The sequence below is a fragment of the Danio rerio genome, chromosome 12 (assembly GCF_052040795.2).
Source record: "Danio rerio strain M-AB ecotype USA chromosome 12, GRCz13ab, whole genome shotgun sequence".
Taxonomy (NCBI): domain Eukaryota; kingdom Metazoa; phylum Chordata; class Actinopteri; order Cypriniformes; family Danionidae; genus Danio; species Danio rerio.
In genome coordinates, this window is record NC_141032.1 from 5,296,828 (window position 1) to 5,309,020 (window position 12,193).

Consider the following 12,193-nt stretch of genomic DNA (forward strand, 5'->3'; position numbering starts at 1 on the left):
CCAGTTTCTAGCAACATGCCAACATTGAGTGCTTCTGCTGCATAGCAGTTGTATATTCAATACAGTAATTTATATAGCATTGTTTCCTCCAGCTTCTCTCCTTTGTTTACCCCCAACAGCTTTTTATGCTTCCGCTACCAAATCTCTTCCCTCCTCTTACAGCCAGCTCCACACCCTTCATTATTACATCTCACAAACCTTCTCTTAAGCACTGACTCCCGTAGAGGGCCCATTTAAGCCCCAATTTACACACGAGTCTCCACCCACCCTCTAAGCCACTCAGACTCCCTCAGACTTCCTAACGTTATTTCTTAGCCACCAAGCCCACCCTGCCCTTCACACACTCCCTAGAAAGCTTTTCCCCCACTTTTTATCAGTTCTTCACATATATATCCAGCAGCCGGATATAGCACTTTTTCTTTGCACTTTGGGGAGTTCCTGTGTAAACACGCGGCTGCTGTCCCGAGCGCTTATCATTGGCTTTTTGGGGAGTTTGAGATAGACCTGAGCTCAATCTCCACTCGCCCTGCAAAAGGGGGGGAGCCCTGGGCTCGAGGATCCCTTGAGCTCAGGGCTCTCTCCCGGGACAGCATGCCAAACAAGCTATGTATAAATCATGAGCTAAGTGTGAACTCTTGAAGTGAAGTTTAGTTTTAAACTAATTTCGAGAGAAGCATGTGCTCATGATTTACCCAGCTGGTCCACATTAACTAATTATGATCCTCCAATCAAAGGATCCCAAACCACTATATATATCCTCATTTCCTTTCTACAACTATCTTCGTCTGGAAGAAACCCCCCCTCCTCCCCTTCTTCCTCCTTTATCCAGAATGGGCGGCACGGTGGCCCAGTGACTAGCACTGTTGCCTCACAGCAAGAATACCAATGGTGTTGGGTCCTCGCTGAGCCATCTGGTATTTCTGTGTGGAGTTTGCATGTTCTCCCCGTGTCCGCGTGGGTTTCCCCCGGGTTCCCCGGTTTCCTCCCACCATCCAAATGTGCTCTATATTATAGATAAAACAAGCCTAAACCTTTTTTATAATGTCTTACTCTCAGGAAGTTCGCCTTGGCCTCAGCAGCGGGGGAGTTTGAGATAGACCTGAGCTCAATCTCCACTCGCCCTGCAAAAGGGGGGGAGCCCTGGGCTCGAGGATCCCTTGAGCTCAGGGCTCTCTCCCGGGACAGCATGCCAAACAAGCTATGTATAAATCATGAGCTAAGTGTGAACTCTTGAAATGTATTTTAGATGTTCAGTTTTCAGTTTTAACATTTTTGACAGCACCTTTTTTAGAAGTGAACTTAAGCTTGTTATTCAAAAAAAATGTAATCCCTTTAAATACATGTACAGTTGAAGTCAGAATTATTAGCCCCCCTTTTTATTTTATCCCCCAATTTCTGTTTAATGGAGAGAATATTTTTTTCAACACATTTCTAATCATAATAGTTTTAATAACTCATCTCTAATAACTGATTTATTTTATCTTTGCCATGATGACAGTAAATAATATTTGACTAGATATTTTTCAAGACACTTCTATACAGCTTAAAGTGACATTTAAAGGCTTAATTAGGTTAATTATGTTAACTAGGCAGGTTAGAATAATTAGGCAAAAAAAAATCTATAGCTTAAAGGGGCTAATAATTTTGTCTTTAAAATGGTGTTTAAAAAACAATAGCTGCTTTTATTCTAGCTGAAATAAAAACAAGACTTTCTCCAGAAGAAAAAATATTGTCAGACATACTGTGAAAATTTCCTTGCTTTGTTAAACATCATCTGGGAAATTAAAAAAAAAAAAATCAAAGAGGGGCTAATAATTCTTTCTTCAACTGTAGGTTGAATTTATTTAATGTAATCTGCTACAATATAAAACACATTGCAAACATTATAAAACAAATGCACATTAAAGTGGACTTTTTATTTATAAGGCAGCGCTATAACAGAAAAAAACATCTTTATTTTTTATTTTAATTAATCAGTTTTTTCAAACACACCTCATTAATGCCACTGGTTGAAAATGCAATAGTTTAAAGTCAAACTTATGTCATTTGCATATTGTTGTTAAAGCAAAATTCTGCTCTTTGAAAGCACCTAGTAGCTCCTCGTCATTAACATGAAGAAAATAAACAAATCTCTGTGTATTAATGAAACTAAACAACTAAAATACAGAACCATGACATGGAGCACTACTAGAACAAGATGGAAAAGCAATAATTTATTAAAAATACATCTACTAGATGATAATACATGAATCAGAACATCACAATGAACCATCACACTAATGAATTAGTAGTAAAAAGCAGTGCTTTACCTGTGGGTGCCATTCCTCCAGCTTAATATTGATCAGCATATGCAGCAAACAGAGACATAAACATAAACAACAAGTTAGAGGATTATACAGCCTAGCACGCCATCAATACAGTACTACACCTCATTTCTTTAATACAAAAGCCACTAATGCCTGCAATTACAGCATTGTGACTTGGGAGAAAAAGAGCTTTGGCTGAATTCCGACTTGGCGCAAAGCATTAATTCCACTTGGCATAACATCACACCTACTGAGGCCTCTGTGACCAATCACATGGGAACTAAACTGGGAATGGTGCTGCTGGAGTCTCCCCTGAGTTTATTTTCATTTAAAAGCCTGAGAGCTGTCAGCATGCCCCGGCGGTGATGTCAAAATTAAACGGTGTCCTTTTAGACATACATATTATCTTACACTTAAAAAAAAAAACAGCTTATTATAAGTGCGATATTAATTCACAAAAATAACTTTTATTCCTTTTCACACATTATTTTTATTACGTGAAAAATTTATAATTTATATAAAATTTATAATTTATAAACAAATATATATTTTATAAAATTTATAAAGACACACTGACTGGGAAAAAATGCTTTTCTCACTTATAGTTTCTGTCTTGTTTCTAGTCCAAATAACTTAAAATTTATGAACCAAGAGGCATTTTCTAGACAAACAAAACATATTGTGATTTTCAGAAAAAATAAATCAAAATTAAGCAAGTTTTTTTCCCTTAAAACAAGCAATGAACTGAGCAAAATCAACTTATTTCAAATAAAAAAATAGTATTTTTCCTACCCCATTGGGAGATTATTTAGCTTGTTTTAAGAAAACACTCACTTAATTTTGACATATTAATTCTGAAAACAAGACAATATTTTTGCTTGTCTAAGAAATGCTTCTTGATTTAACAACTTTGAGACATTTGGACTTAAGAGTAAGAACGTAAGAGTAAGAAAAGCATTTTTGCAGTGCTTACGTCCTTTTCGATTGTACAATATTATAATGTGGCCTTAAAAGACTGTAGTCCGTTTGTAAACAGATATATTTGCATCACAATTGTATCTTCACACTAAAAAATCCAACTTACAAACTGTTAACTCAGTTTAAAACTCTAAGTTATGTGGACATATTTTTGAACTCAGTTGAATTAACTCATAAAAAATGATTTAACTGCATGTTTGATGAATGAAAGTAAAAAAGTTGAAAGTAACTGGCTGCAAAGAAATGTTGAGTTTATTTAGCTTTAGTGGTTTAAGTTGTGCCAAATTATTCAATTAAGTATACTTGACTTAAACCAGCATTTTCAGTCAACTTAAATAAAAAATGGGCACAATCTCAGCCACTGAAGATTAATAAACTTGACATTTCTTTGCAGCCGGTTGCTTTATAATTTTAAGTTAACTCAACTTTTTATTTTTTACATCGCATATTTAGGTTATTTTCAGTGTAATAAAGTTACCTGGTATGCTCATACTTTACAAACACAGCCCAATTTTTCGCCAGTTTTTAAGCGAGGAGTTGTGACTCAGTATGTGTGTAATGTACTGGTTTTGTGACTTGACATCCAAGGGACTTTTAATTTTCAATAAGCCAGCTGAAACGCTTCCTGTGAACTGTTACGTTATTATAAATTCAAATCTGGATTCTTTAAAATTAATAATCTTCACAGCTTGATGAATATTCAGTCAGTGCTCAGCATAATTGAGTACATCCCATTTTGAAAAGGAATATTTGTATCCATTTCTCGGTGAATATAGGCTATGTATTTAGGTACATTTAAACAAAACAGATTTATTAAACAGATATATTTATCTAAATAATATTTTAGTCTCCAAACATATTTAGAAATTGAAAGAGAATACAATTAAATTCAAGCAATATATGTGCACAAATATAATATCGTTTAGCTTCCTATCAAAAATATTTAAAAGGGTGTACTTATTAATGTTGAGCACTGTATGACATCAAGTGGGCATCAGACGGACAAGAAGCACTGCATTATATTCCACTGACCCATGCCATGTCTTTAAAATATGGAAATTTATTTTACCACAGTATCTTCAATGGAGTTTCAGCGCTCAGCTGTTGCTTCTGATGTCTTTTATCTTGTTATATGCTTAACTAAATGAATGCTAAAGTCTATTTAACTCAATTTTTTTAATATAAAATTACATTATTGATACTTTAAAAATAAGTTTTTGAAATTGAAAATACCCACATCAACCTTTCACCGCAAATTCATCAGTGGCTGAAAAACACTTGCACTACTTTGTCAGTCCATACAGTGTCACCACTGAGCCAGACCCTTCAAAATATGAGCTCACAGAACAAAAACAACAAATTACTGAAGACACCAAAAATGATAACTTAGGTTAGTGCTCGAGTGAGCAGGGAAACACACCTGCAACTCTACTTGAAACAAGTACAAACATTTTTTATAGACAAAGATAAGGGTGATGTTATTCTAGTGGGAATGTGCTGACAGCCAGAGTTTGTGCACCCTATAAAATGGAGAGTACTTCATTTGCTTTTGGCTTTAACATTATAAGTTAGTTTAGTATAGGTGGTGTGTTATTCTTAAATAAGATAAAGCACTTATCATTTACTGCCAATTAATCAGAAGCTGTTTAAATGTACAGAAGCATTATTAACCTGTATTATAAAATATTACCACACAGAGAAAATGTAACACATTTTTTGTGCCACCCAACATGCTTGAAGCAACATAATATAATATCTACATAAAGTTCAACATAGGCACATATTTTTCAGGATTTCAAAGAAATAAAAGGTAAAAGGCACTTCAACCAGAAGCAAATGCATCCTGCAAGCTTAAGAAATGAGATAAAAACACTGTAAAAAATGAGAGAAATTAGGGTGTAAGGCATCCACATAAATAAAAGCACAAAAGGCATTTAAGCAAAGGATGTCAGTAAAAAAAGAGGCAGCAGTTGATGGAGCAGAAGGTCCATACCGCTCGCCACTTCTGCACCAGGATCTTCTGTCTCATCCCCTCTTGAATCCTCCGGGCTCTCTATGAAACAATTAGTTCAACAGCACTTTATACACCAAGCTACTTAAGCAGGTACATTTGTGCTGTTCACGTCATTAAAGCAAGCCAGAAATGAAAGCTTAAGAGCTGCAGAGTTAGTTGAGTTTCACAGGGCTCTGCTGAAAATTATTCAGACAGCAGAATTATTCACACAACAATAGAATAATCACAGCAAAGAGGGTTGAAATACTGTTGGAGTCACTTTCAGAATCACTTTCAGCATTATTTTTTCGGTTGATAACTGATACACACATTGACAGCCAATCATCAAAATCAGCATGTACAGTTAAAGTCAAAAATATTAGCCCTCCTCTGAAATATCTCCAAGAAATGTTTAACATACCAAGGAAATTTTCATAGTATTTTCTATTTTGTTCTGATGAAAGCATTTTGTTTGGATAGTTTTAAAATAAGTTTTAAGGTTATTAATGTTATTAGCCCCTTAAGAAATATATATTTTTTTCTATTGTCTACAGAACAAACCACTGTTATCCATTGACTTGCCTAACTATCTTTACTTTCTTTAAAATAATAATGTAGTTAGTAATTACACACTAGTTTCTTGCAAAATAAGTAGAAAAAATTCACAATTTTTCAGTCACAATTAGGATTCGAATTTAGTAGTTAAAATTATTATGTCAACAAAATCTCTCCATTAAGAAACATTTGGGAAATATTTTGAATTCAGCTCAGGGCTTAATTTGTGTCGGAACACGGTGGATCCGGATCCAGCACCTCGGAAATCTGATTCACCACCTCATTTTACCAATCTTCAACCGCTCTTTCACTTTGTTCCACGACTCCCCAACTCTCTTTACTTCCATCCGCGACAACCAACTCCCACCCTGGCTCTTAACTTACGTCCGCTCACCCCTCCGCTATCCAACGGCCAGCTTTCCAGCCCACTGACTCTTCAATTTTGTGCACTACACCTCTACATCCTCGGGTAGTATGCCAGATCCATTACCCCGATCAGGGACCTTGCGATTCACAAATTAAGCACTGGTTCAGCTGTATAGTAAGCAGAATGTTGATGCAATATAGTTATCTACAAATTTATCATCCTTGGGTCACATGAACACAACTTCAATAAAAAGGAAAAAACACACACGCATAAATGGAAATTAGGACATTTTACACACTTTATGTATTTATAATGGTAAAGATAATGAGAGGCATTCGATTACATAAATTAACATTAAGTCATAAAAGAAGCCAATTTCAAGGGAAAGGGAAGACTAAATGTTTTTCAAAGCATATTGTGACTGTAGCAAGGCATACCACATTGCTTCTCCTCTACTGTAGTGTGCTCCTGTTCTTCTTAAAACTCCTCTGTGGGAGAATGATGATTAAAAAAGCTTCAGTAAACACTTAAAAATGAACGACTGCCCTTAAATCTATAAATGAGACCGTTTAATAAGATTTTAAAAGTATTTTCTTCAGCTGGATGCTTGAACTTGGCTAGGGAAAAAATAAATGCATTAATTTAGCAAAGCTTGCCATACGGACAAATGAAGATAATAAAAGCAAATCCAAATTCCATGATCAAATCAACAAATTCTCTTTCTTATTGAACTAACAAGAAACAGACATTGTGCAAAACATCCAAAAGAAATCGAGTCAATATTTAGCGTTGTTTTTTAAAAGTATAATCCATACTTTTAAAAAACAACGCTAAATATTGACTCGATTTCTTAATTAAGTTTTCTGAAGGCGACACAGAGTGTATCACACGCTGAGGCACATACACCTCACCAGTATCTGCTTTTCTAAACAGTTTATATACCATACCTGTCAACCCTCCCATTTTTACCGGAATTCTCCCGTATTTTACAGTTCTATCCTGCTATCATCCTGTAGAGGTATTTTCCCGTATTACTCCTGTATTTTCAGTCTTACTCTGAAGGGTGGCAAATAAACATTAATGAGCCGATCTTCCCTGTAGGTAACCCATACCGCCGAACCACCAGGGGCCGCCCCTTGCTCTTAAATATGAGTCTGTTCTGTGCATTCGCTTTGTTTAGGCGAGAAAACACTGTGAAATAAATATAAAAATGGTGCGATTCCCTTTCTTTACATTACAGGTGCCGTCACCCTTCCTATGCAATCCTCAAAACAGGCATATAGGGGTGCATGACTGTCAGCTGACGCGCTCCATAGTAATAAATAGGTGCTGTTTCCCAAGTGGATTCTGTGCACACGACTTGAAGCGGATCGAAAGTCTGACTTTTGGGTGCATTTTTAAACAGACATATACACATAATTAATAACATCTAATGATGTCGATCTTGGTGTTTTTTTTTTTAAACACAACCATTTTCAGCTTATATTAGCATAATAAGTAAGGAAAGCAGTCGAATGCTTTCATTATAATGTTGGATGTGTATTTAATGTAATCACACAAAACAAACTTAAATAAATAAGAGATTAATTCGTTGCTCTTTAATCTACATGTGTAAGTTATACAGTGAGGAAACGGCTAATGAGATTTGATAACTTGATTCTATTTCATTATAAACTGTTTGCTAATGTATTTGCTGCTAATGTATATTTTTATTTTTTATTTTGTAAATAATAATAATAATAAAACATATTTTCTGACCATTTAACTGTTTATTTACAATTAAACAGCTTTAAATAAATATATTTAGTAATTTGGGTAATTACGGTGGGCATATCCTTTATTTTCACATCCCAATGTTGACAGGTATGGTTTATACATTTATAACAGTTGTCAAAGTTGATCAAATATTTTGGTGCTGTAGTGTAAGCGGTGTGTAAATAGTAAAATGTGTTAAGCTTTCAATTCTGTGGTCAGCAGAATTGATGTACTTAGCATTTAATGTACAGCTGATGGTTGATAATGTGTTTCTAGAACAATTAAAGTACTACTAGCTTTACTATCTACAACATACTCACTGTCTGCTGAGCCTTTGCAGTGTGTGCCTTTTATATGTGGCAGACGCTCTGAGTGTTTCCTCCTTGTGTGTGGCATTACAGGAGGAGAGAAAGGAGAGAAAGTGTGCACTAGTGAAGGCTGTAAACTAGGGAAATACAAGCTACGCACTAAGGAATGCAAGGGGTCGCAGAGGAAGAAAAGAGAGAGCGTTATGGGCCCATTTAAACATGCGAATACCAACAGCACAACGGAAGAGTCTGTGGCGAACTGGCACCTTTACAAAAGACTGTCAGTCAATACCACCACTGTTTGTCCTTCCCGTACTTACACATGCTTGGAGTTCCCTGATTGGCTGAAGTTTTAAACAAGCAACTACGTTTGGAAAACACTGTGCTCTCCATAAAAAGGGATGGGTTTTCCCAGGACTATTATGCAACATTGTTAATTTAGGAGAAGTTTTGATTGCAGTCACAGTAAACACTGGCAGATGGGCAACGATTTAGGGAAATACTGTACACTACATCTGAATCTGGAAGAAGCAAAATAACTAATATTACTGCACTTACAGATTAGAAATATTAAAGGCAATATCTAAAAATATATGCTGCACAAAAAAAGCACAATTAATTTCATATAATACTAATAATACATGAACTCCCCTCGATGAACACCTTTAGAAAATAGACAGGAATAAAACTAAAGAGTTTTAGAGTAGGAAAGTGTTGCTAAAGGGGAGATTTCTGCCCTAAAAACTCATTTGAGAAAACGACATTTAAAGACAAGGATTGCAACTGAAATATAAAAGGTTTTGTACATTAAAAAATAAACAGCAAATTTTCATTTTTGGGGGAACCGCATACATTCACATGTTTTTATATCCGAAACCGCATACTTCAATCCTGTATAGTGCGCTAAAATCAGTATGCGAGCCATGTAGTATGTCTGAATTCATAGACTTCGAAAATCAGTATGCGAGAAGTTCCCGAAGACTTACTACTTCCAGCAAGATTCATGAATGGGAGTAAAGCCACCCAACTGACGTAGGTAGGTCAAGCAACTATGACAAAATGGCAGATGTAGTACGTCTGAATGGTTGTTGCTAGATCGGATATGGCTGCGGCCAGAAGATAGTGAGAATTACTTATATTATTTATAAAATTTCCCATTTATTCTATTTTATTAATGCCTACCCCCACCCCAACCATAAACCTAACCGTCACAGTAACTTAAAAACAGTAGTTGTAGCGAGTTTTATTTATGTTATCTAATAAATTACCCAATAAATTATATTTTTAACGCCTACCCTAAACCCAACCGTCACAGTACTGTAAAAATATCGATTATTGTTATACAGTAACATAAAAAAAGCTGCTATATTAATGCGCATATCGCATCTCCGGCCGGCCACGTATCCGATTTAGACTTCACCCATCTGAATTCTATGCATACAACATCTCTTTAAGGCAAGTCAATTAACTTGGCAGCCATCTTTGAAACACCTCTCAGGCAGTATGCTCAGGGCACTCTGTTTGAGTGGGGAAACATCAAATTTTTCAAAACTACTGCCACACTTATGATTACATTTCATATTATGAATAACCAATAAAAATGAAACAACAACTGTGTCTTTAGTTTAATTTCTAAATGTTCGTATTCATGAGCCTCTCCCACGGAGAACTGTCATTCTATAGCGATCGCTGATTGGCTACAGTACTAAAAGGCAGGCTTTATTCGCCATATAGCGATCGCTGATTGGCTACTGTACTAGAAGGCGGAGCTTCATTCGCCATATTAACAGTTAGACTTTTCCCCATTTAAAAGTATCCGCTTGTTAAGTGGTGACGTGTTTGTGACGTATGTAATACTGTTTCCGGGTCCAAGCCGCCATTCATTTGAGTGGAGAAATCATTCGTTTATGATTGCGTTTTATTCCTATCACACATTAAAGTTAATTTTACATAAAGTCATAGTGTACACAACAATCTCTGGGCTTGCTGCATAACAAATACCAAAATTGTAACAATTTCTAAAACAATGAATCACTTTCTGGTCATCGGATATTAGGCATGGACATATATATTGCGATCGTGACTTTCGAAAGTATTAAATCGCTTTGTAAACGTTTATTATTACCATTTCATGAATCTCTGGAAGCCGCTCCGCGTGACGTCACACTTAACAAGCGGATACTAGTGACATGTCTTGTGTACTCTATAGTGTTTGATTCATACTTCTCACATTCATATTGAGTAGGACGTTTAAATTCAAATTCAGTACCTACCGAGTAGTGGGCGGTTTTGAACGCAGCCAATTTGTTAAATACATGTATACACATTGGTGTTATACTGTAGTTAGTTTGAAAGTAATTAAAACCAAAGCAGTGTCAACATTGACCACTCCCTGAAAATAAAAAAAGAATTTCCTTCTTTAAATCAGACACTGAATAAGATGACTGCTCACAGTAGAAACTGTTTGGTAGAAAAGTGAATGAGGGGGTTTTATACTCGCTCAAAGCCTATTAACTGGCATGGCTTCAGTTTCTCTAGCCAAAAGAAAAACAATTTCATTACTGTGTGCTTTTCAAAAAGCACCAATGGCCTGTAATAATAATAATAATAACAAAAATAAACAGTAAATCTCACACACATGCTGAAGAAAGCAGAGTGTGTGATGGTGTTGAATTAGTACCAGAGGAGAGGATGGTGACCCACATGCTTGGATTACAGCACAGCGCAGCTGCAAAGCCTGGATTGAGAGCCCAGGCGAGCACAGCCTTGTGGTTTATGTAAAGGAATTAATACACAAAGCTGTATCAAATAGTTGCTGGCACTGCGATAATATTCATCATCTGAAACAATGCTCAAATATGCATAAAGATCATACGCCCTGCAATGCCCTTGATCAATTAATCTCTTCATTTGTTGTGTTTATTTGCTCACGACGACAGGAAACTGAAAATTAGCGCTCATGCTAATTGACGCTCTGAGGGATTACACATCTGTACACATATCACGGTGAAATCATGTGCTAATGAAGTCATTAATATAATCTCAGGCACATGTGCAGCAGACCTTTCTCTGTGTATACAGAAACACATTGTTTCATATTTTGGGACATCTGATACATCTGATATTGTCGGTCAAAGCATTGCACTTGAACTGCTTGTAAACAGATACAGCAATATAAACATGAATACCTCTAATAATATATTTGTCCCTACTGAAGAATACAAAGTGTCTTTTATACATTCTACAAAATAAAAAACAAGCAAAACTGTTCCTGTTTAGAATAGCGGCTAATGAAATTACATATATGAGAGAATAAGGCTTATATATCGTCGAAACCAGAAGTTTACATTCACTGTATAAAAAGGTACATAGTCAGATGTTATTGTGACTAAACTTTTTCATTTTTAGGTAAGTTAGGACTATCAAATTTGTTTCTGTTATGTTTAATAGCAGAACTGTGAGAAAGATATTTATTGAGAAATTGTTATAACTTTTCTTGAAAGTCAAGTTTACAGAAAATAAGAATATTATGCCTCCGATAAAGCTCAGATGATGATGTCAAGGTTTTGGAAGTTTCTGATTGGCTAATTGACAACATTTTAGTTAATTGGAGGCACAGCTGTAGAATAGTATTTAAGGAGAACCTCAAACACACTGCTCCCTTGTGTGACTACATGGAAAAATCAACAAGCCAGAATCAGCAACAAAGCCAGATTACAATTTGCTAAATTATACTGGGAAAAAGACTAACGTTTGGAGACATGTCCTGTGGTCTGATAGAACTAAGATTTGGCCAGAATGACCAGTGTTACATCTGGAGGACAACGGGGAAAGCCTACAAGCCTAGGAACACCATCCCAACAGTGAAGTATGGGGGCAGCAGCAACATGTTGTGGGGCTGTTTTGCTGCAGGAGGGACTGGTTCACTTCA

The 12,193-nt window shown here is 35.9% G+C and overlaps 1 protein-coding gene across 45 annotated transcripts in view; it reads right to left on the bottom strand.

Moving 5' to 3' along the window:
• Positions 1-12,193, bottom strand: part of mapta (microtubule-associated protein tau a) — a 68,921-nt gene that overhangs the window by 34,437 nt on the left and 22,291 nt on the right. For 18 of the 45 annotated variants that reach the window (XM_087275727.1, XM_087275731.1, XM_087275717.1 and 15 more), the window contains exons 3-4: positions 8,275-8,421; positions 2,310-2,330 (exon numbers count right to left, since the gene is read on the bottom strand). The exons of 7 other annotated variants lie outside the window; for them this stretch is intronic. In XM_087275727.1, coding sequence (XP_087131853.1) covers positions 2,310-2,330; positions 8,275-8,421 — 168 coding nt within the window. Of the gene's footprint in view, positions 1-2,309; positions 2,331-5,277; positions 5,338-8,274; positions 8,422-12,193 lie in introns of all 45 variants that reach the window. 20 more of the 45 variants (XM_087275742.1, XM_087275739.1, XM_087275740.1 and 17 more) reach the window with 2 other exon arrangements.